We start from the raw sequence: 22,646 nt of genomic DNA, 5'->3' as shown, positions 1-22,646 counted from the left end.
CCGAATAATCACCTATATAAAGGTGCGTTAACTACCAGCTATTGATATGCTGCGCAACTTTAACTAAATATTAGCCTATGATATTAGCACATGATTTGTTTGGGTATTGATATATCCAAATTTTATTTAAACTTATGTAATAAAATCTAAATCATCTTCAAAACCATTTTAATTTACTTTATGACTTGCTACCTTTTGAGATGATATTTATAACATTTTTAAAAATACTTGTCAACATTTTAAAAATAACTTACTAATTATATAATACAGTGTAAATACAAAAGGATATATGCAGATAATAGAAATAGTACAAAATATCAATTATTTGGACGTCAATAAATTCATGTTTTTCTCCGTGTTCATTGAATTAATAAAAGTCCTAATTAAAATGACTAGAAACAGTTCATTGAAAAATACTGATAAATTAAGTGTATTTATATAACAGATCCTTTTTAGTAATGTAATTCAATTCCATTAAATACAATTGAACTCATCCTTGAACTGATCAATCAGTTAACATTATTTCAATAGTATGTTGTTGCAATAAGGTTGCAATTTTTGTCAAAAATATTTTGAAAATCTATTTTATTATGGTTTTTTCTTGTAAGTCCGTAAGATACGGATAAAACATTTTCCGTTCTGTATGTGTAACTGACCTAGATATTATGCGGAAGTAGTTTAGGCGGGAATATGTCAGATATCAATTTTGGTCCTACTATAACCTAAGTAATTTGTGTTGCTTTTTATTCAGAACTGTGTACAAAAAACATAGTTGTAACATAAGCGATACATAATAATTTAAAAGAAACATGGCTGAAAAATTGGAAGATCTAAATTTACCAGGAGCCACCGTAGCTAGAATTATTAAAGAATCTCTACCTGAGAGTGTTATTATTGGAAAAGATGCAAGAGCTGCGTTATCAAGGGCTGCGTCCGTGTTTGTTTTATTCCTGACCTCACAGGCTTCGCAAGAAGCACAAAGAGAAAAACGAAAGACACTTCTAGGTCTAGATGTTATTAAAGCTTTGGAGGAGTTGGAATTTGATGATTTCATCGAACCACTACAAAGAGTTTTGAAAGGTATTACAAGTCACATAATTCATTGGCAACTTTCATATAATGCGACGTTTTATAGATTTTAAAGAGTCAAAGAATAAAAAAGCTTTACCAAAACCAAAGAAACCGGTTGAAAATGGCAATGAAGATATCGAAGAAGAACAGGAAGATGAAGCCATGGACGATGAAACTGGTGACTGAACTTTTCTGTATGTTAGTTTGTTTATGCTGTTTATTTGTTTGAAAGGTATAAATAAAATTAATAGTATTGTAAGCTACAATTATTTTTAATAACAATATACAAAGTAAAACAGTCTTAACTGGATAGAGTAGAATGTGGCAACAGTAGAATATTAGAAAATAATTAGAGTATTTTTTCAATAAATAAAAATATAAGCATTGAATAGTTGTGGGAAAATGTATAATTAAAATTGGCTTTATATAAAGCAATTGACAATTAAATCTGTAATTCCATCATCGTGATTTTTCTGTCTATTACTGTTCGGCATAAGGGGCAGCCAACTACAGATATTGCACAATTTGAACAGCAGCATAAATGACCACAAGGCAGAAATATAATATGACACTGAAAAAAATAGTAATCCAGGTTTAAGAAATTTTATTTTAATGATAATTTTTTTAATATACCTACCTGGTTGTCCATACAAATAACACATTCTACAGCATCTACAGGCACCAAGTCTTTTAATAATGGTGCTGATGCTGCTTCCTCATCTTCAGGAGGAGCTGATGGTGAGAAATCTGAGAGATATTCCTTTATGTAAATATTAAGGGCTTCAAGAATTTTTAAACGATCCGTAGAATTCGTAAGACCAGCAAGAGCCAAATCTTCATTGGTAATATTTTTAAAATTCCCTGAAGCAAACAAATTAAGCAATTGAAACCAATAATCAAGTAATTGGTCTCACATTGACTTTGTATTATACTCGCTAGAAATGGTAAACAATGAAGTACACCCTTAGAGAGTAAAATCTCTAATAACTTATGGTCAATATTTTTTTGAGCCTCTGACAATCCTTCTGGTAATCTGTAACATTGAGATCAATAATTTGCCTCTTTTATTTTCACTGAGTACCTGACCTATTCAACAATTGTTGGTATTGCCTTAACCAAAAATCGTTTTCATTAGTAGTATTTTGGTGTTCCATTTCTTGTAAAGTGTTTAAAATTTGTGTTCTTCTTGCTTTTTGTCGATCCATCAAGTCAACTAACAAGATAGACAGATTCGCTCGTTTTTCCGACAGGTCGTTCTAAAATTACATCATAATAGCTTATATTTTTATATATGTATTAATTTACTACCAATTGCTCATTCATTTTTAATTTGCTCTTCTCAATTTCAATATTAGTTAAGGCAAGTAAATGACCCTCAACTAAGCGAATTTCTTGCAGTAATCCCCAGCTACGGGCATCTCCTCTTTCCAAAAGAGTACTAACAGCCGCTTTTTGTAAATCACTGTCTTCCATTAATTTATTGACTAAATTTGTTTTGTCTAAACAATGATTTTGAAGAATTTCAGATAATTTAGATTCTGTTTGTAGCTCCCTATAAAATTATTAATACATAACAAAAAAGAATAGTTGCATTTATTACTTACTTTTCAAGAATATATTGGGAAGTTTCAACTCTATATTTATCAAGCTTTTTAAACCTTTCAGATTCCTGAGTTAAAATATTCTGCATAGCACTTAATATATCATCTTTGTGAAGGGTTTCATTATACCTAAAATAAAACTTGGAGAAATAGTTTGTTAAATCAAAGCAATAAAATCTAGTTCTAACTTATTCACGGCAACCAAAAGCTTTTGCTCTTCATCCATTTCTTTCTCTAATAGTTGTGCAAGCGGTTCCTTATTATATGCCAATAATTTACTTATCGCTTCATCTGCAACATCCTCAGCTGAAACATAAATATGTTATGATTTATTATAATCTGGAGTTAAACATATTAACCTTCCTTCAATTGCTCAATTAAATGAAAACGTTCTAACTCTTTTTTCTTGTGAATTTTATTAAGCTTATCATCAAACTTTACTTGTTCTGCTGTCAAGGATGCTAACAACTGCAAAAAAACATGTAAATCTCAAAAACAACCACAGTTATAAATATCATACTTGATCTCTGCTGACTTTATGTAAGTTAGACAATTCAATTTCTTGCTTCTGCTGGAGTTCATTATTTTTTTCTATTTCTAAAAATTCCTGCATTTTCTTTAGCTACAATATAAAAATACCTTTTCATTTTCAAATGTGCATTATGTAAATGAAAAAGCAACAACTTTATACATGAAAATGCATAAGATATTTAAAAAGCTTAAAATAAATTAAAAGTTAAGTAATGCACATGCCTTTAATCTTTCTAGGGTCCATATTTTTTCCTGGAAAATAAAAGATAAAATAACTAAACATGAGCAATGAACATGAGGTATGATCAAGCTTTCTAATTAATTCCAAACCATCATAAAACTACCTTAAAAGCATCTTCTTCTTCTAATAAATTAGTTGATGTATCACTTTTAGTAATGCTTTTTAAATCACTAGGTGATACATACTCAAATTCAGTATCTAAATACACAAAAAATTACAGTATACATTAAAAATGTTAAGATATAATCCATACCTTTACATATATACCTCATAATACACTCAGTGCCTTCTAATGCTACATCACTAGGTGGATATAAAAAACCTTCAGAATCTATTTCTATTAATGTTAATTGTTGCATTTTGCAAATCATTTTAGGTATTTTTTTCAATCCATTATTACCTTTTAGTTTTAAAATATTTAGATTAATTAAATTACCTATATTTTCAGGTAATTTTTTTAAGTGATTATTAGAGACATCTAGATGCTTTAAATTAATTAGATGGCACAATGAATCAGGTAAATGTTTTAGCTGATTATCTTGTAAATATAATTCCTGTTTAAAGTATTAGTTAAATAAATACATTTTATAAAAATCTGCACCTACTTGTAAAGTTATCAATAGGCCTATATCATTTGATATTGATGAAAAGAAATTGTTATGTAAATCCAAAATTAAAAGATTACTTAAATCCTTTAAGTCACCACCCCCTGCCAATGAACTCAACTGATTGTTTTGCAATCTAAGTGATTCTTTCCGAAACACTCGGCATAACGAATAAACTCCACTAGGGATATTAATTAAATCACAATCAGAAAGATCAAATATTAACTCTGGTGATTCTCTGGCCTAAAAGATAAATATTAGTTATATTGGCTTGGTATGTTATAACAAACTTACTAAATAAAGCTTGTGTTCAAGTTTCTTTTTGTTAACGGATTTTTTTCGCCGAAACATTATAAAATTAATATCACATATCAGAAAAGGCACATATTTTAAATAGTAAATCAATGTTATGACCATAAACACAGTGCGATTTTGTAGAATAATGTTTGCCTCATTTCTTAGTACCCTTATAACAAACTTTCGGGAGGGCGTATAAAACTGTGACTAATTTATAAATAATTACATTTTATTGATTGTTGTACTGTATATTTAAAATACTAAACGACAATGACAATATAAGGTTATTAACAATTTTTGACATAAAACATATGACATCTTCTTCTTATCAAAGAAAAGGCATTATCAAACCCAGTACCAATAAATTTTCTTTTCTATATCGTTCTTTTACTGATGTTCGAGTACCCTATTCCTACGCAAGTTAATAAAACCTTTCTTCCTCCTGTGCCTCCTTGATCATCCTCATTTTCATAATGTTCGATTTTAAAAGTGATTCCAAAAAATTCTCTTAAATTTCTTAATAATCCTATGGCAAATTCAGTTAAAGGGCCAATCACAATTTTTGATACATCTTTTTGTCCTAATGCTATGTTTAGAATAGCTAGAGCCTGAGAAGTTGAATCTGTAACACCACCTAAATAGATTTCATACAGAAGTCTTTGGGCTGCAGCTGTCCCTAAATCTTCAGGTATTGATGGTTCTTCACCATTTGATACCACATTCGATACCTACAATTTAAACATCATTAAAATAAATTAAATAAAATCAGTTTAAAATAGCATGCCTGTTCAGCAGAATATATAACTCCATTAGTGGTTTCTGCATATAAATGTATACCAAAACCAGGACTTTTCCCAGCATTTTTTCCTTTGCATTGATCAGTGGTTATATATACATCAGGAATGAAGTTTAGTAATACACCCTTAGCTTTTTCTACCATGCGGTTGGTCATTGCAGGGGATACTCTTAAAGCATAAGCAGTTCCTAAAAATACATGTTATAATAAAATAGTAGTAACAAATGTTGTGTATATTAACCTCGAATTCTCTTAACCATGCCACTATCTGAGAACTGAACAGGTCTTAATTTAGTTCGAACAGGACAACGAAATATAATTTCACCTCCACCTAAAGGAAGTAACCCTAAAAAATATAACTGCCTATTTATAATTTACAAAGTATATTTATATAATTTATACCTCTTTTACAAATTTTAATGTCTAACCCTTCATCATCAATAACAAACTTTTTCAATGTTTGTAGCATTGATGTTTTTAAAAGATCTACAGATGGATCTATATTGTTACTAGTCACTCCTTGCAAAGTTGCATGTAGAGGTTGTTTACAAAAGAAACCTAGCATTAGAAGTGCTTCCAAATAGTACCCTAAAAATAATATGAAATATTCTTATATAATATAAGCATGTATATTTATTTTTTACCGATCCCCCTTTGAAGTGAACAAACGTGATCAATTTTTCCTCCATACAACAATCCAGGTTGAAAATATAATGCTGTACCAGCTTCATTTAGTTCGATTAGTGTTCCATTTGTAACTTTGTCTAACAGTCTTATTAAACTTACTTCAAATTCTCTCAAACCTGGTATATCATCTCTAGTTCTAATATCTGTAATTCTAACTGATTTTCCACTTAAAACAGATAGAATTAATCGTTGTTTAAAAAAACTTGACCCTTTGTAATGCAGTGTATTTCCTTTTTGAATAGCAGTTGTCATGTTTTATATAACATAAATTAACACACATGCTATTTACAAAAAAATAGAAATAAACAATATTAGAGCGAAAAGAAAGGTTAACTCAACAAATTCTTCTTCTGTTTAGAAGTAAATCTAATTTGAATTTATATAAATATATGATATTATAAGATAAGTGCTTTAAGTAAGATTGTCCAATAAATCAGTATTATGAAAATTAAAAACTCTTAAGTATGTACTTAAAAATATCTATCAATTTTAACATTAATAATATGTAATCATATATCAAGACTATCGTATTCTGTGGCAAATCAAAAACGTCATATTACAGCTGTAAATCGACCTCCACGTCAAAAGATTTCATCCCAACTTTCTTAAATAGCTTTCTTTTTAGAAAAAGGATATGTATTCTTATTAATGTTTAATGTATGTGCTAACAGTGCAATGAGATTAATTTACTATTGAAACTATTTGTTAGTTAGTAACAAGTATTAACTAAACAAAGAAAATGGCCAGTCCCCGAACCCGACGTGTTTTACAAGAATTAAAGCCCCACAATGAAAATGATGTAAGTTCATTATTTATGGTTTTATCGTAAGATATTGTAGATATTAATCTGCTAAATATTATATTGTGTTTATGTCATATTCGTGCTATTTACAAACAAATATTGAATGAAAAATTAACATATGTTTTATGATTTAAAAATTGGTATAAATAGTATTCTACTTTAAATAATTCAAATTAACTATCAAGTTATCTTTACTTTTAGAGATGTTTTGAATGTGGAACACATAACCCACAGTGGGTGTCTGTTACTTATGGAATTTGGATATGTTTGGAGTGTTCTGGTAAACATAGAGGCCTTGGAGTTCATCTTTCATTTGTAAGGTCTGTGACAATGGATAAATGGAAGGATACAGAATTGGAAAAAATGAAGGTTTAATTTCAATGGACTTAGTTTCTTATATTTTATATAATAATAAATTTATAATTATAGGTAGGTGGTAACAGAAATGCTAGGGTTTTTTTTGAAGCCCAACCAGATTGGGAGGATACCATGACCATCCAACAAAAGTACAATACTAAAGCTGCTGCCCTTTATAGAGATAAAGTATAGCATTTTTGAACAAGTTAGTTGCATTTTTATATACATATAAATATATTTTTTTAGATTTCTACTATAGCTCAAGGAAAACCATGGGATGCAAAGAAATCCCCAGCTCAGAACTATACAAGTAGCTATATTTCTCCTTCACAATCCCAGTCTTACTCTTCTAGTAGTAATAATTATTCATCATCTTCTTACCAATCATCTTATAATAATACAGACAGTTATCAAGGGGGTTATCAAAATTATAATTCTGCAACTTTTAAAGATGAGAAAGAAGCTTTCTTTGCTAGAAAACAAGCAGAAAATGCAACCAAAAGAGAGTATGTTCAATAATATTCAATGTTTATGAAATACTTTACATTTATTATTTAATACAGTGATTTGCCCCCAAGCCAAGGAGGAAAATATAGTGGTTTTGGGTATACTAAAGAGCCACCACCTAGAAGTCAGTCACAAGAATTTGTTGACACAGCATTGTCATCATTAGCAAGTGTAGGTAGAATCACCTAGTTAAATGTTTTTTATCATTTTCCTACATAATTCATCCTATAGGGCTGGTCATTCTTATCAACATCTGCAACGAAAATAGCCAACAAAGCAACGGAGAATGCTGTGAAATATGGAGGATTAGCCAGCCAGAAGGTAGTTGATATTAGCTCACAAGTAGGCGAAAAGGTTTGTTTTATTTCTTTGTGTTTGTCCCTTCATATTATTTTCATTACCTTGCGTTTGTTTTGTTTTGTTCATATTGCTTTATTTCCTTTTTCTGTTTTCCTTTAATTAGGTTAGGCAGGGTACTCTCATTGAGGATGTTAGTAGTCAAGTGACCAGTATAACAAGTAAGGTAAAACAATATAAATATAGGCCATACTTTATTATGATTGAATATGATGAATATTTTCTATGATAAATAGCTTTCTAATTTGTACATCTCATATTATGAACTTTTATATATAACTTCTTTGACAATATGCAAACAGTTTAATACTAGGTACCTCAAAAGAATTTTTTTTTTAATGGATTGATTAAAGAAGTAAGCTGTTTATCAAACAAATTCCTATTAGTCAGCAATTCTGCTGATCTTGTTTATGAAGTGACTGGCTTCCTGGCGCTTTAGTTCTTGTACCAATAGAATTTTAAAATGGTAAAAGTTTAGGTATTCAAGCAAAATATGGTGTCGAATGATCTATGAATATTTAAATACTTTTTTCAGCTCTCACCAGCGAAAATTTTAAATATTACAGAGTCTTCTGTGTGCTACGATCGCCAGTTATCTTTTTAACTCTCTTAATTACAAAGGGGCCCTACTCTGGACATGGATTCCAGAACATTGATCTCCATCACACATCAAACTTGTGTTGACATTAAACATTTATAGACTTTCTTTTGAGAAATCTAGTATTTCAAATCTTGGATTGGGTTTTCTAACATTTTTTAAAACGTATTCTCTAGATATGCTTTTATATACAATTTCTATATATATACAATAGATGGGCGAGCTGGGTCGTAAAGGTTGGAAGGAAATGAGCGGAAATAATACTTCTTCTGATTATCATTCAGGAGGCTATGGACAAGTAGGCGGCGAAAACTACCATTCGCCAGGTGAAAAATCATCTCTGGTGAGTAGCGGCAACGGTTATGGCAGGGAAGACGACTGGAGTATCGGGAGTCAGCAAGGTTCAAAGTAGTGTCGCTAAAATATTACTTAGAGGCAATTTTTAATTATAAGAGTTTTAGAGCTTCCAGTCCGAAATCGTCAAACCAAAATTGGGATTCCAGTTGGGGTTATCAAAATGATACACCAAGTGGATATCAGTCCGATTATCGGTAAGATTTCATTTAATTTAACTCCATACTGTGATCTGTAGAAAAGAAAAAATATTTATTTTGTGCTAACTAATTGTTATTTATGCCGTGTTCCAAACAGTAATAAACTTATAATAGACAATTATCTTTTTTATATGTTTATTATTATAAAAGGTCATGGATTTGGGTAAGGTATAATAACTTCTTGTAGAATTCAGATGTAAGCAGCTTTTACATGTAACCTATATTTATATCTCAGTCAACTGTTGATTCTCTATTCAAGGCTTACCGCGATTTGGATTTTGAGTCTATGTTTATCTGTTGGTCATAATGCCTCATTTTCGTCTCCACTTTTTCCTGATCCGACTATTCTCAGTATAAAACAAGTTGATATAACCACTGTCGTCTTTATGTTTTAACGTTTTTATTATATCCTTCAATGTCGTCCAGAGCAATATAAGAGAGCACTTATCCAAAGAACAATTTGTGTAAATCCATGAAAATCAAAAAACCTCTTCAAACAGTTGAATTAATTTTAGAGATTATAATATAAACCATGTTGCTAAGGAAGTTGATGAGTTAAACCCATTAGTAGTGTTAAAGTCTAAATGGGCCTTGTTTACACAAGTACTAACTTGTAAATATTTATTTTATAGAGAATACTCAGCCACAAATAGTGTTACAACATCTCCTACAGAGTCAAGAGCTACCAATAGAAAAGAGAAGAAACAGAAAGAACAGAAGAAGTCTACCTATGATGATAAATGGGGAGATGACGAATTATGGGAAAGCCTAAACAATTAGATCCTCATAAGTTAGGAAAACCGACTACCGCCTCATTTGCCATGTAACAGATTTTTATTCAAATTTATGGTATGGTATTTTTTCTTGTTAAAATATACACTTTCAATTATTTTGGTGCTCTATAAGTGTTTCCAAACGGCGATCCCATATCCCAAAGCCTTTTGGATCTGTGGCTTATATCTACAAATATTTTTTTAATTGTTGATAGTAAATCAATTTGTCTGTTGGTAAAAAAATAAGTATTCTAATATGGTATATTCATCATTTTATTATGATATGAATGGTTTATTCATTATCCTATTATGAGTGTTACATACATATGTATATGTATTATATATACATATATAATACATATGCATATAGATTGTTATTGGTGTTTCAGCATATATACATAAACAATATTAGTTTTTTTAATTATATTTAGTGGTAACTGTAATTAAAAACATAAAGATACTGCCCTAAAAATAAAAGAATATGGTCGAGAGTTTCTTTAATTGTTTTATTTTAAGAGAAATATTGCTGTCAGGATAGAATGATTTTAGAATGAAAACCTCATGGGAGTTTTAATAGCATTTTATTAATATACATATAACAAAAGTCAAACAATGTTATCCATAGTACAACGTGACTAGAAAAAACGTCGTTGAGTACAATTTACTGGTATTTTATAATTTATAGGCCTAAATAACATAGTTAACCATTAAAAACCAGCTTAGACAAGGAATATATCTAACACTTTACAATCCACAGCACCACACATTCAGAGAATCATCATACTTATTATTTACATCAGAAATAGTGAGAGAGAGAAAGTGATTTAAGGATAGATTCTACTGCTAAGTGACTTATTTAAATTAAGCATATCTGTCTCCATATGGAATATGGAAGCTGTATTATCCTTGTGAAAATAACAATTTAAATTAACACAAACCACCTGCATATTCATCCTCTTCATCTGCTGTTTCTGTAATAGGTTTTTCATCATTGGGTTCATCAACACTGTTTCCTCTATAAGTTGAGCTTGGTGTATACTAAAAGAAATATGTTATTTCATATTAAATTTTTTCTCTAAAGGTGCCTCTTACTTGATCAGTCACTGGCCTAACAGGTTTATATTCATCAGCAGCATTTTCAACAATTGGTTTCTTTTGAATTACTACTCCTCCTTGTGGTAAAGGAACACTTCTGGCCAAAATGGCATATTCAACATCCATATTTTTAATAAATGAGTCATTCAAGGCTCTTTTAGCATTATCAGGATCTTCTTCATCATAAGCTTGTAGAAGCATCTCCAGATTCTGAATTTCTGGTGCTTCACAATAACTTCCTAATATTTTATTACATTGTATATTAATGTAGTTAGATAACATATTACATCTTACCCCACTCCTTAAATGCCTTTTCAGCAGCCACAATATCTCCTCTAGCTAACTGAACTAAAACCAGTGCAACTACAATTCTTCCTAAAGCTCTGTGATTTTCAGTTTGCTGGTATAGCCCTATCTCTCTTCTTATGGCATCTGCAGCTAGGTCATATCTAAATAAAAATATATTTCAATGAAAACAGAAACATCTCTTTTAACTACTTACTGTAATAATTTTACATGTAACCTGGCTACTTTACTAGTATGCTCAGCGGCTTGTCTTGGATTATCTTGAATCTTTAAGCATTAAATGAATAAGTAAATAATTGGCAGGAATAATTAAAGTACATACAATAGATATTTCAGCTGCATGTTTGTATAAATTTAAAGCTTCTATTGGAACTTGTGATTCCAAAATTTTTGCTGCTCTCTCCAATGATGACACTGCAGAATCTGCACTACCATTACTCTGGAACATGTTGGCAGCACGTTCTGACATTTTATAAATATCTCGGAGATCCCCCATCTCTTTAGAAACTAAAATACACTGATCAAGTGCCTTAGCAGCATGAAAAATACTGAAAAATTTAAGGATAATATATATTATAAATGGATTTGAAATATCACATAATTATTCCAGGAAAGGATACGCTTTATTTTCTTTAAAACACTCCACAGCCTTAAGGAGGCAATCCCTGCACTGCTGATATGCTTTAGCATTACGGAAACAGGTTGCTAGAATTTTTAAAAAAGGGTCAGGTGTATTTTGAGATTACGTTTTTACAATAAACAAACCTGCTTTATTATATTCATCTGCCGCATTTTCATAATCAGGACGCCACTTTAATAAAGACGTTTTCAAACTAAAAAAGAACATATTGATCTGCTAAATTTTGTAATATGGCGACAATACCTTTTTTCAGCATTTTTAATATGCTCCAAGCCTTCATCCATCTTTTTACTACTAGACATCATCGTTAATTTATAATATTTAAAATTGAGTTCAATTTTTTTGGATAAATAAAATTACTAATGTTTACAATGTTCTTTAATTTGACACATTGACGTTTCAAGGTGGGGCAACTTAGAAAAATATATGAAAAAATCATTAGATGTGTGCTATCAGCTAACTGCCAGATATATTAAGAAGAAGCGTGACAGCGCTGTAAAAATTTGGCATCAATGTACAACCACTAATAATTTAAGAGGTTAGTAATTTAGGTTAACTTGTCAAATCTGATGTAGCAAAATGGCCAATTTCCGATCAATATACAAAATTCAAATATTTTTAACAATATTAGTTCATGTAACATTGGCCTTATATGAAGATCAAGTCGGTAAATTTGACTGGAAACTATCATTTGTGGGTAAAGTCAAATTTGTGAGTTTGGAGGCAAAACGCATAATTGTGGCTACAGAGGAGAATGTCCTCGCTAGTTTGAATTTAAAGAACGGTGATATACACTGGAGACAAGTTTTAGAAGATCCAAAAGATTACAAATTGGAATTGTTACATGTGAATAAGGAAATAGTGACAGTTTCAGGGAAAGAAAATACTTGGTTTGTCCGTACTTGGGACTTAAACACTGGAACAATTTTGACAGAATGGTTTATAAACACAGAACGTACTGTACCTAGTTTATTTACTATAGTGAATGAGAAACTTTTACATATAGTGCCAATTCGTGGTTTGCAGGTAGAGATTACTAGTTATACTTTAGCAAATGCTGAGAACACAAATGGTAGTATATTAAAGGGCATTTCTAGAAAAATCCCTGCAGCATGGCTTAATAAGGACTCAGATTGTGTCCCTGCTAAATCATATATAGTTTGTGCAGTTTCATCAAAATTATATTATGTGGATTTGTTAAAAGAAAATTCGATGTTTGTCAGTCAGTCTTTAGCTGACTTAGTTGATAATTCTGCAGGCAAGGTACTCTTAATTGAATACAAACAGGATGTTCCATCAGTGTTGTTACTAAAGAATAACATAGCTAAGCTAGGTACTTTTAATGGTGAAAATATCCAAATTAAGCCATTTAATTTAATGCCAAATGCTATTAGTATTTCAAATAATGGAAAAGATCTAATTTATCAACTTGAAGCTAATGACAATAAAAACAAGTTAATTAAAGTAAAAGCCAAGGATCCTCAGACAGGGTTGGATAGTTTTTCACTTGACCTCGAATATCCTTTAGGTCTAGGAGCTCCAATTATTCTTGGTGGTCAAAGTAAAGGCTCAGTAACTGATCTGTTACTAAGTACAACTGATGATGCACTCCTACTTGTGAGGTTACCGGAAGGTAAAATATTGTGGACAAGAGAAGAGGCTCTGAGCAGTGTTGTAGCGAGTGAATTTTTTGAATTACCTATTTCGGAGCTGGATGCATCTATTGAACATGAGTTTGATAGTGCTAATGATATTTTAGAAATGTTTTCTCATAGAATTTCTACTCAAATAAAGCAATTTTATAACTTGGTGTTTGGAAATAATTTGTTACAGAACAGTGGCTTAGTGAGAGATGAATTTGGACTTCACAAAATTATTGTTGTAGCAACCAGAGCTGGAAAGCTGTTTGCTTTAGATACTTTAACTGGATCAATTGTTTGGAGTTATAGATTACCGAATGTGCAATCTTTTATTGGAATTGATAATGAAGAAAAAATGTTGCTATTGGTACAGAGAACAGCACAGTATGCACCTTTACCCGCACATTGTGTGCTATTGGCACAAGATACTATTACAGGCAATGGGATCTTATTTGAATTTGATCCAATTACAGGCTATTCTAAAGCAGGTATACAAAGATTAAATTATAAAATAGTTCAGGCTACACTGCTGCCTTATCAGGATAAGAATTTTTTGAAACCTATGCTAGTTTTATCTCAAGATGAGCAGGCTCATGTCTATCCTACACAAGCGGTTTCACTTATAAAAGATCATTTTTCTACAATGTTTCTTTATGTTGCTGATACAGAAAATTCAAGACTTAGTGGATATACCTTGAAATATAGTACTGAAGATTCTCTTCAAGTAACCCCTTCCTGGAATGTGGATTTGGCACCTTCAAAATTGATTGCAGTCAGTGCTAAACCAGCTAATGAACATGTTCATTCTCAAGGAAAAGTTTTGTATGATCGTTCAGTATTTTATAAGTATGTGAATCCAAATTTGTTAGCAGTAGCAACAATGACATCAGATCCAATATATAACAGTGTATTGAGTGTCTACCTCATAGATGGTGTAACAGGATTGATTATTTATGGGACCTCTCATAAGAAGGCTAGAGGCCCTATTCATTTAGTTCATTCAGAGAACTGGCTAGTCTACACTTTTTTCAATGAAAGGTTTAGAAGAAATGAAGTGGTAGCTTTAGAATTGTATGAAGGTCATTGGCAAAACAACAATATTGCTTTTAGCTCTTTTGCTTTGAGCCAGTTGCCTCAGGTTCAGAGTCAAGCATATATTTTACCTTCAATACCCCAGACTATGGCTGTGACATTAACCGAAAGGGGTATTACTAATAAATTTCTTATTATAGCCCTGACCACAGGTGCCATTATTGAAATTCCATGGATGTTTCTTCAGCCACGTTTTACTAATATGCCCTGTGGACCTGAAGAAAGTTGTATACCATATATGCCAGAGATTCCACTACATTCTGAAGCTACAATTAACTATAATCAAACGTTGAGCAGAATACATGGTATAGAAGTTGCGCCAGCCCGGCTGGAATCTACTAGTCATGTTTTAATACATGGTTTAGACATATTTTATACTAGAGTGGCACCATCTAAGACATTTGATGTGTTGAAGGAGGACTTTGACCATGTACTCATTGTGTTAGTGTTAACAGGACTGATTGTAGCGACATTAGCAACAAAGAAGTTAGCAGCGCGAAAAGCCTTAAAACAAGCATGGAAGTAAAATCAACTTGATATAGAAAATTGTTATTTTTTTTGTTGTAATATTTTTAATTTGTTTTTGTAAAATTGTTCTCATTCCCTTAAACAATTTTCCAAGAAACATTTTATACATATAATAATTATTTATAAAGTATTAAATATATAAATACACTTGCATATACATTTCACTTATGCTCATGAAACTTGTCGAAAATAATATCATAAATTGCCTCAAATACCAACTCAAGATCAGTAAGTAACAAGTTTCATGAACATGAGTTTAGTTTAATTCACATTTTTGGAACACGTGACACGTCTTAGCCTTATGATAGTGTTTTTTAAATTTTATTCGCGTTTGTACCTGTACAAAGTAAGCGGGTTGATGTATTTGGTGACTGAATTTTGTTTTTTTTTGTCAGGTATCGTATTGTAAATCGTGATGTACAAATATTAATAAAAGAGTTATAAGAGTACTATTAAGACTTTAATTTTTCACATACTATACATGGATTTTGTTTTCATGAATCAAGGGGTATACATTAATATTAAAGAGCAAGTACGAATTTCACATTTGATAATATAAATTTTTTACTGTTACTAGAAAAATGTATAGTTAAATATATACAGTACAAAAATCACACATAAACGATTGTAAAAAGTCTGTTATTCTACTTTGAATATGATATTTTCATTAAATACCTATATCCCCACGCAACCTATCACTAAAAAAAATTAAAATAAAAAATATCTGATTAAATCAACCACCACACTCCTGTAACTTTCTATCTAGTTTGAACGGCCGCTAGATAACGCCACTCGAACATTCGGCTTCTCATGTCAGATTTTTTAATGGCAGTCCGTGTTCTGACATTTGGGGGTTCGTGTTGTATCTCGAAACTCTCCTATCACTCTTTCAAACATTCGCGATTTTTAACTTATAACTGACGGATGCAATATTAGTGAAATTGGTGCGTAAAGTGCTGTGCTGATAGCTATCGTTAACGGTGGAGTGTTTTTAGGTTAGTTTTGTGGACAGCGTACATCTTTGGGTATGTTCTGTAATACCATTTCTACCAGAGAGTATTTTTAGGCATTATCTGTCTGAGACAATTGTAATATATTTTTTAGATGTTTTAGTGCGTACGTATTATAGGGCACATTTAAATTTTCTATTAAGGAACATTCTCAAAAATGTTTCTCATTTAACTAATACTTAAGATTATTTTATTATACTTAACATTTATGTTTTGATAATCATTTTAGGTACGCAAAGATAATTGACTGAGATATTTTTTTCATTATACTTCTTGTTAGTTATTTAAAAACGGGTATTGTTAATAACAATGTTGTGTGTTATTATTCAATGTTCACATACATTTCCTTTGTTTTCTTATTTTAAAGCTTGACTTAAAGAAATAATTTGTTTTTCTTGTCAAACAGCATCCTTTAAGTAGTATGAGTAATGTTGAAGGTACGATGAGATCAATTTTGCCATTTCACTTTTATATTCCGGTCTCACAGCGTTATGAAGTGGTTACCTTTTTATTTAGTGAAGGTTATTATTTACGAAGTGTGCAATGACAGAGATGTCCAACCCCAACATAAGCTGGCGTCTGGACGTTTCGATCGACGCCGACGTCTCCGCGGGACGTCGACTCGTTCCCAGCCTCCTCGATATTGTAGGGGTGAGGTATGAATCATCATTCCCGTACAGAAATCATATGTTTAGCTAAGCTTCGTCTCTATTTTTTACCGCTAATATTGGTAAATTATAATTAATTAAAATAGAGAAACCAGCTAAACGACGACATGAGGTCACTCACACTGCCGGTGCTGAAATATTTTTATTAAACGGCCAATTTGGACCAGTTGATTTGGTGGAGCGTTTTTTTTGTTGCTTTTAATTTGTTAATTGGTTTGAAAGCTTTTTATAGAAAGTAGAGGATGATGTACGTAATTATATCTTATTTTTGTGCAACAACTATCTATAATTTGTTGATAGCGATCGCATTATAATTTGCCAATTATTTTCGCTTTTTGTTAATTGTTAAAATTTACTCGAATTCGATCAAAGCGAAGTTTTTGTTTCATTTATTTTTTTACAAATGAAAGTATTTAAAATTTCATTATTATCTACTTAAGTATATAACACTGATTATTTAGTTTTTAATAAAATATTGCACAATATAATACATTATAATATTTTTAACAAATTTTAGGACATTTAACGCAGTTAAAATTGGGGAATTCACCCCATTCTTATGATTTATTTGAAGTAAAAATAAATAGAAGCCGTAATATCTTAATTAATCACCGTCGAAATCAAAGTAATTTCTGAATCAATTTGAATTATATTTTTTTCATTATAAGAATTGCCTTAAAGTAGATCGAAATAGGACAATATTGTATGTAACGACTCTAAATAATTAACAAATATTAATAGGTACATAATTAGCAGGGATAACTATTATAACTGCTCTGTTTTTAATTAATAATAAATTATTTTTAAAACAATGTAATATTGTTACCAATTAACTATTATTATTATTTTTAGAGTCAAGTTTTTCAAACTAGGCTTTACTATTTGTTAGGAATAATCAAAGTCACTGATACTGTTTTCAAGTTAATAACAAACTAGCTGAAAAGTTCATGGTTTGATTCATAGTAAAGTTTTGATAGCAGCAATTTAACAAAAATAACAAATAAACTGTTCTTGAACGATGAGCTGAAAATATTTCTAAAATAATTAAAAATGCTATTCTCTTGAAGTTATAATAAAGCTCGAGATACTGAAGACATATGTAATATTTTACAAATCTTTAGTATCCCTTATATAATTGCGAGAATTGATGCCTTAATTGCTTGTCTATCCACCTTAATTGTTGAGTTTTTAAAACAGGCTGAATATAATATTGAATTTGAGAATGGAGAAAAAACACAAAAAAAGTGTCTTTGTGTGAGAATTTTTACTGCACTCAGGATTTAATTCAGTTATTTCTCTTTTGGCGAATATTTTTGGCTTCGGTTTTGTGGAAGAGTTAAAACTGAGATTGATATTTTCTTTACTTCTGAGTACCGACATGCAACTTATAATGTTTTATATTGAAACGTTTTGAATGTGACTTGTTTTTTCATACATCTGATAACAAATTGTTATTTAAGTAAAAAAAAATCATACTGACAATGAGAACGGAGCAAAAAGTGGAGAACAACAAAGAGTTCAAGCCAGCGACCTTGTGACTCGCACCAGTCTCGCAGACACCATAAAAGGACCATCCGGAGGTCGGAAAGGCAATAAATATTTATTATTTACATTGGCTCCATTTGTTTTTGTAACTGATTGAAGCGGCTCTTATCTCTAGAGTTTTTTTAATAAGCGGAAAACGAATCTGAAAGACGGTCCGTTCTAATGTCACATTGTGATCGATCAATTTTTATTTTTAACAATCTACTGCGTTTTTTTGGACAATTTTCGAGTTTCTTACAGAGCCAAATGCAATACTGTGTAAGAATCTTAAATAATAGTCATCTTGTTTTTATATTCCTCTTCAGTAATTTGGTTTGTTGAGTTCTCTCACCATCTAAACAAGCGCAATTTGTGAAATTGTAGTAGAACAAGCCTTAAAAAGTTTTCTAGACATCAATTCAATTAAAATGTTGTTGTTGTCAGGTCTAACATCAATATTTAATTTATTTATTTGTATTTGTAAGAAATGTAAAAGTGCAAAAGGTCTAGCACATTATTATGGCACATCGATCGGCCAGTAAATGGGTTCGCGCCCTGAATGATAATTACAATTTGAAATGTTAATTGCTGTGAGTAATTAATTTCCTTTTGCAAGGTGCTATTAATCGTGATGCTGTATGTTTAACATTAAAATTCGTTCCGATAATAAACCTTGCGCCTAATTTTGAAACTAAATCTCTGTACTTTTGTGTTATTTTGTGTATTGGTGGTCAATATATAGCTCCTATGCTCAATAGGTTATATTTCCTCTTTTTTAATATTGTATTGTTGGAAATGCTGTATATTTTGTGTTATAATTATGGCTGGCCCGCCTCGAGCATATTTACTGGGGTGTAGTGTCCAATATACATAATAACATAACCCTATATTTTAATATATATATATATATATATATATATATTTTTTTTTTGGAAAAATGAGTGTCTGATATGAGAGCTATATCTATATATATATAGCTCAGAAATAATTCTAGTCCCCTCCTACCCGTTGATTTAACCTATTTGCGTTCCGTGTCATAATCATTAAGAACGAATTACTCATTTTTGTTTTTTTTTGTCTTGCTTTGCGATTTTTTCAATTTTTCTACTCTGTTTGCTAACTGAGTGAAATTCTATCGCACTTTAGTCCGAAATTCACTGAGTAATTTCATCGTGTTGGCGATGGTTGACTCGTTGGTTATAGTTTTCTGTGTTTTTATTTCCATTTTTTGATCGCTAGGTTTGTTATTGTCTTTTGTATTTTTAGTCGATGGAATTGTGGTTTCTTCAGGTTTTTTTAATGTTCAATGGCAAATGTCTTTGAAGAGTTTTGAGCTTTGTCAAGTTGTCTTAATCGTTGTACTGCTTTAATTTAATTTGGCTGAAGTTCTTTGATTTTCCTTTGGTATACTGCACACCCTTTATAATTAGCAGGGTGTCCTTTTTCAGTACATAATGCACATGTTGATGCGCTATTCCGTTGCTCTCTGCATTGATTTGTGTGATGTTTACCAGCACATTTCACAGATTTAGCTTCCCTACTGCAGAAATTTAGAATACTATTAATTTTCTTCGGGGGTTCGACTTTTAGTTTACAGTCTACTAGATATTTTATGTCATAAATGCTTTTGTTGTTTTCATTTTGTATTGCATCTACGTAAAACAGCGGAAAGGTCATAATAAGTTTTTCGCCATAGATTTAGTGGTATTAAAATGGTTTTATACAGTACGAAGAAGAACACAAAATATGAAAATGGTACTCATTTAGACGTAATATCTAGAATTGTTTACGTTTGATTACTGAAACAGGTTAAATGAGAAAATGTCGAGCAAAAGGTTAGGCGAGGGGAGCGGCAGGTCTCGCGCCATTGCTACGAATTTGGGTAAGTGGGTAAGCGCGTGACGCGACCAAACACCGAATCAATTTCCCCATCGACCGGCTAATTTTTCGTCGGATCAGGAAACGGAGATGGTTTCGGTTCAGCGGTACTACCTCGTGCTCTTGTTTTCGACTTGTCGGTCGATTCGGACGTCGCCTGCACTACCATCATGATCAGATCGCGAACGTCGCGCCATGGTACATGGATACCGTGGTCAATATTTAATGAACACTATCGCGTGTTGGTTCAGTATTTAATAACAAGGATTGACGGCATCAATCACGTATTATCAGTAATTTATAAACAAATATTACAACGTTTTAAGTTAATAGATAGATAGTTTTAAGTTAAAGATGTAGGGGACGCTCGGCATCTATCATTTATTAATAGACAACCATTCATTACTCTCTAATTAACACATATATGGTGTTATAACAGGTCAATTAAGGGTGATACACTGATTATAGCGACACTCCAACTTTTCGATACCATTTTTGTAGTACGATTTGTCCTTTGCTTCAAAATAGGCCTCAGTTTCGGCGATCACCTCTTCATTTGACGGACATTTCTTCCCTGCAAGCATTCTTTTGAGATCTAAGAACAGGAAATAGTCGCTGGGAGCTATATTTGGAGAATATGGTGGATGAGGAGGCAATTCGAACCCCAATTCATGGATTTTTGCCATCGTTTTCACTGACTTGTAACACAGTGCATTGTCTTGGTGAAGTATCACTTTCTTTTTCTTCAAATGCGGCCGTTTTTCAGCGATTTCATCCTTCAAACGGTCCAATAACGCTATGTAATAGTCGCTGTTGATGGTTATTCCTTTTTCAAGGTAGTCAATGAAAATTATTCCATGCGCATCCCAAAATGCAGACGACATAACCTTGCCAGCCGACTGTTGCGTTTTCCCACGCTTTGGAGCCGGTTTCATCGTGTGCAGTCCACTCGGATGACTGTTGATTGGACTTCGGAATGAAATGATGGGTTTATTACGCTTGATCATTCAAACCCTGCTCCGAATCATCAACTCGTCGTAGTTTTTGGTCAAAAATGAGCTCGCGCGACATCCACTTCGCACAGAGCTTTCTCATGCCCAAATATTTGTGAATGATATGTACACGTTCAGTTGATATCTTTATTATATAACAACCTCTTTTGGGCGTCCACTGCGTTCACTGTTTTCGGTGCTCATTTCATCACGTCTAAACTTAGCATAGCAATCCTTGATAGTTGATTTTCATGGGGCAGTATCCGGAAACTCGGCATCAAGCCAAGTTTTTGCTTCAACTGTAGTTTTTCCCTTCAAAAAGCAATATTTTATCAGCACGCGAGATTTCTTTTTATCAATTTTCTTCACAATAACAAAAGTTGCTTCACTCAAAATGCTACAATTCACAAACTAATGATCCGACAGCTGTCGAATTTATACACGCATCTTTTGAAGGTTAGGGCTAACTAAATAACATATGGATTTAGTAGCGCCATCTATGTGTCAGGCCTGGTATTTTTCATTTTACCTGTTATATTGATTTGATATCATTTTTGTATACTATCAAACCATGGAGAAATTGTGATGAACACAAGGGTGGGATGTGGAGCATATGTCAAAAGTGTCTTAATAAGTCCTAATAGTGATTACAATACGGCTAGACAGTGTATAAACAACGAAAATAAAGCAGCAAAGCAGAAAGACAAGCAGCATGGTGGTTTGGACAAATAAGCAGAGCAGAGCAAAAATAAAATGACCGAAAATAGATATACTTTGGAGAAAGGATGGAAACAAATAGTAAAGTAAACCTAAAACTTTTTTACAGAGTTTTAAAAACTTAAGAAGCAGAAGAAGAAAGAAGAAATGAAAAGATAAAAATAATATAGTAATTGAAGATGAAAAAATAATGGAGATGGAAAGAGTACTTTCACGACTTGATTTCTCTACAGGAAACAACATACGAAAAAATGGGCCGAGCAACCAGAAAAGAGAGATAGGAAAGTGTATTGGTTAATTGTAAGAAAATCAATCTTTATCAATACGTAATAATTTGTTATTATACAAGCAAATATTAAAGCCTATATGGACATACCGAATTCAATTCTGGGGATTGGCGAAAAGTAATATAAATCAACAGAATCACAAGGAGGCACAAGGAGAGACTTCATTCTCATGGCAATATAGATATAATACAACTCTTGGATAACACCAGAAAAGGACACAGATTCAAAAACATATTACATCAGATAACTAAGATAGGGCCGATGAGTCCTCCTGGATATATAAGTAGATTTAAGTTATTGTAAAGGACAATCGATTTGTTAGTCGACAACGACTAGTAATAATGTAATTAATAAATTATTATTCTGTCCTTTCAGGTTTTTAAACGATTTTGTTCAGATAGTTTTTTCTATTCAAATCTAATATTAAGCAGCGTTATGAAATTACGTGCAATGTTAAGCCATTCAATGCAAAGAAAGATACAAGTTTATGGA

At 31.6% G+C, this 22,646-nt stretch overlaps 7 protein-coding genes across 16 annotated transcripts in view; 4 read left to right on the top strand and 3 right to left on the bottom strand.

Moving 5' to 3' along the window:
• The first annotated feature begins 681 nt into the window (after positions 1-681).
• Chrac-14 (DNA polymerase epsilon subunit 3 Chrac-14) lies at positions 682-1,330 on the top strand. The gene is made up of 2 exons (XM_076407855.1): positions 682-1,080; positions 1,136-1,330. Exons 1-2 carry the CDS (start codon positions 810-812, stop codon positions 1,255-1,257), a joined length of 393 nt encoding a protein of 130 aa, XP_076263970.1. The 5' UTR covers positions 682-809; the 3' UTR covers positions 1,258-1,330.
• On the bottom strand, positions 1,325-4,659 carry LOC143198545 (E3 ubiquitin-protein ligase LRSAM1). 4 transcript variants are annotated; one of them, XM_076407839.1, is made up of 14 exons: positions 4,344-4,659; positions 4,050-4,292; positions 3,698-3,998; positions 3,548-3,642; positions 3,426-3,455; positions 3,193-3,294; positions 3,032-3,140; positions 2,861-2,978; positions 2,676-2,801; positions 2,380-2,623; positions 2,158-2,327; positions 1,986-2,104; positions 1,709-1,932; positions 1,325-1,642 (listed from the first exon to the last, which is right to left on the bottom strand). In XM_076407839.1, exons 1-14 carry the CDS (start codon positions 4,464-4,466, stop codon positions 1,514-1,516), a joined length of 2,133 nt encoding a protein of 710 aa, XP_076263954.1. In that variant the 5' UTR covers positions 4,467-4,659; the 3' UTR covers positions 1,325-1,513. The 4 variants fall into 4 exon arrangements, with proteins under 4 accessions (XP_076263954.1, XP_076263955.1, XP_076263956.1 ...); XM_076407840.1 differs by lacking the exon at positions 3,426-3,455; XM_076407841.1 differs by lacking the exons at positions 3,548-3,642; positions 3,698-3,998.
• Rtc1 (RNA terminal phosphate cyclase 1) lies at positions 4,574-6,186 on the bottom strand. Its single transcript, XM_076407843.1, has 5 exons — positions 5,787-6,186; positions 5,545-5,730; positions 5,384-5,488; positions 5,131-5,330; positions 4,574-5,074 (listed from the first exon to the last, which is right to left on the bottom strand). The coding sequence occupies exons 1-5, from the start codon at positions 6,079-6,081 to the stop codon at positions 4,721-4,723; spliced, it is 1,140 nt and encodes a 379-aa protein (XP_076263958.1). The 5' UTR covers positions 6,082-6,186; the 3' UTR covers positions 4,574-4,720.
• Positions 6,187-6,379: 193 nt separating this feature from the next.
• Positions 6,380-10,271, top strand: ArfGAP1 (ADP-ribosylation factor GTPase-activating protein 1). 3 transcript variants are annotated; one of them, XM_076408038.1, is made up of 10 exons: positions 6,380-6,628; positions 6,833-7,000; positions 7,061-7,174; positions 7,235-7,494; positions 7,552-7,666; positions 7,727-7,849; positions 7,959-8,018; positions 8,665-8,858; positions 8,912-9,001; positions 9,637-10,271. In XM_076408038.1, the coding sequence occupies exons 1-10, from the start codon at positions 6,569-6,571 to the stop codon at positions 9,782-9,784; spliced, it is 1,332 nt and encodes a 443-aa protein (XP_076264153.1). In that variant the 5' UTR covers positions 6,380-6,568; the 3' UTR covers positions 9,785-10,271. The 3 variants fall into 3 exon arrangements, with proteins under 3 accessions (XP_076264153.1, XP_076264155.1, XP_076264154.1); XM_076408040.1 differs by lacking the exon at positions 7,959-8,018 and having other exon boundaries at positions 7,727-7,816; XM_076408039.1 differs by lacking the exon at positions 7,959-8,018.
• A 70-nt stretch (positions 10,272-10,341) lies between these two features.
• Positions 10,342-12,220, bottom strand: LOC143198547 (gamma-soluble NSF attachment protein). Its single transcript, XM_076407845.1, has 8 exons — positions 12,062-12,220; positions 11,944-12,011; positions 11,799-11,883; positions 11,501-11,726; positions 11,375-11,445; positions 11,167-11,321; positions 10,870-11,111; positions 10,342-10,815 (listed from the first exon to the last, which is right to left on the bottom strand). Exons 1-8 carry the CDS (start codon positions 12,121-12,123, stop codon positions 10,705-10,707), a joined length of 1,020 nt encoding a protein of 339 aa, XP_076263960.1. The 5' UTR covers positions 12,124-12,220; the 3' UTR covers positions 10,342-10,704.
• Positions 12,221-12,345: 125 nt separating this feature from the next.
• EMC1 (ER membrane protein complex subunit 1) lies at positions 12,346-15,530 on the top strand. Its single transcript, XM_076407838.1, has one exon. The coding sequence runs from the start codon at positions 12,398-12,400 to the stop codon at positions 15,074-15,076; it is 2,679 nt and encodes an 892-aa protein (XP_076263953.1). The 5' UTR covers positions 12,346-12,397; the 3' UTR covers positions 15,077-15,530.
• Positions 15,531-15,901: 371 nt separating this feature from the next.
• Positions 15,902-22,646, top strand: part of Mical (Molecule interacting with CasL) — a 78,824-nt gene continuing 72,079 nt past the window's right edge. For all 5 annotated transcript variants that reach the window (XR_013006240.1, XM_076407828.1, XM_076407827.1 and 2 more), the window contains exon 1: positions 15,902-16,103. The gene's annotated coding sequence lies outside the window, so the exon portion shown is untranslated. The remainder of the gene's footprint in view (positions 16,104-22,646) is intronic.

This window comes from Rhynchophorus ferrugineus, unplaced genomic scaffold, assembly GCF_030347505.1.
Source record: "Rhynchophorus ferrugineus isolate W39M unplaced genomic scaffold, kcgeb_rfMv2 rfM6, whole genome shotgun sequence".
NCBI classification, from domain to species: domain Eukaryota; kingdom Metazoa; phylum Arthropoda; class Insecta; order Coleoptera; family Curculionidae; genus Rhynchophorus; species Rhynchophorus ferrugineus.
This window is presented reverse-complemented; position numbering and strand designations above follow the sequence as displayed.

Excerpts from the sequence above, each read along its gene's own strand:
- Chrac-14 (XM_076407855.1), top strand. The coding sequence starts at position 810 with ATGGCTGAAAAATTGGAAGATCTAAATTTACCAGGAGCCACCGTAGCT. Across the intron at positions 1,081-1,135 it reads ACTACAAAGAGTTTTGAAAG|ATTTTAAAGAGTCAAAGAAT; the intron begins GTATTACAAGTC and ends GACGTTTTATAG.
- LOC143198545 (XM_076407839.1), bottom strand. The coding sequence starts at position 4,466 with ATGGTCATAACATTGATTTACTATTTAAAATATGTGCCTTTTCTGATA. Across the intron at positions 3,141-3,192 it reads ATAAAGTCAGCAGAGATCAA|TTGTTAGCATCCTTGACAGC; the intron begins GTATGATATTTA and ends GTTTTTTTGCAG. Across the intron at positions 2,802-2,860 it reads CTTTTGGTTGCCGTGAATAA|GTATAATGAAACCCTTCACA; the intron begins GTTAGAACTAGA and ends GTTTTATTTTAG.
- Rtc1 (XM_076407843.1), bottom strand. The coding sequence starts at position 6,081 with ATGACAACTGCTATTCAAAAAGGAAATACACTGCATTACAAAGGGTCA. Across the intron at positions 5,731-5,786 it reads TTCACTTCAAAGGGGGATCG|GGTACTATTTGGAAGCACTT; the intron begins GTAAAAAATAAA and ends TATTATTTTTAG. Across the intron at positions 5,331-5,383 it reads CATGGTTAAGAGAATTCGAG|GAACTGCTTATGCTTTAAGA; the intron begins GTTAATATACAC and ends ATGTATTTTTAG.
- ArfGAP1 (XM_076408038.1), top strand. The coding sequence starts at position 6,569 with ATGGCCAGTCCCCGAACCCGACGTGTTTTACAAGAATTAAAGCCCCAC. Across the intron at positions 8,019-8,664 it reads TGACCAGTATAACAAGTAAG|ATGGGCGAGCTGGGTCGTAA; the intron begins GTAAAACAATAT and ends TATATACAATAG. Across the intron at positions 9,002-9,636 it reads GGATATCAGTCCGATTATCG|AGAATACTCAGCCACAAATA; the intron begins GTAAGATTTCAT and ends TTTATTTTATAG.
- LOC143198547 (XM_076407845.1), bottom strand. The coding sequence starts at position 12,123 with ATGATGTCTAGTAGTAAAAAGATGGATGAAGGCTTGGAGCATATTAAA. Across the intron at positions 11,446-11,500 it reads ATGCAGCTGAAATATCTATT|ATTCAAGATAATCCAAGACA; the intron begins GTATGTACTTTA and ends TAATGCTTAAAG. Across the intron at positions 10,816-10,869 it reads TTAGGCCAGTGACTGATCAA|TATACACCAAGCTCAACTTA; the intron begins GTAAGAGGCACC and ends TATTTCTTTTAG.
- EMC1 (XM_076407838.1), top strand. The coding sequence starts at position 12,398 with ATGGCCAATTTCCGATCAATATACAAAATTCAAATATTTTTAACAATA.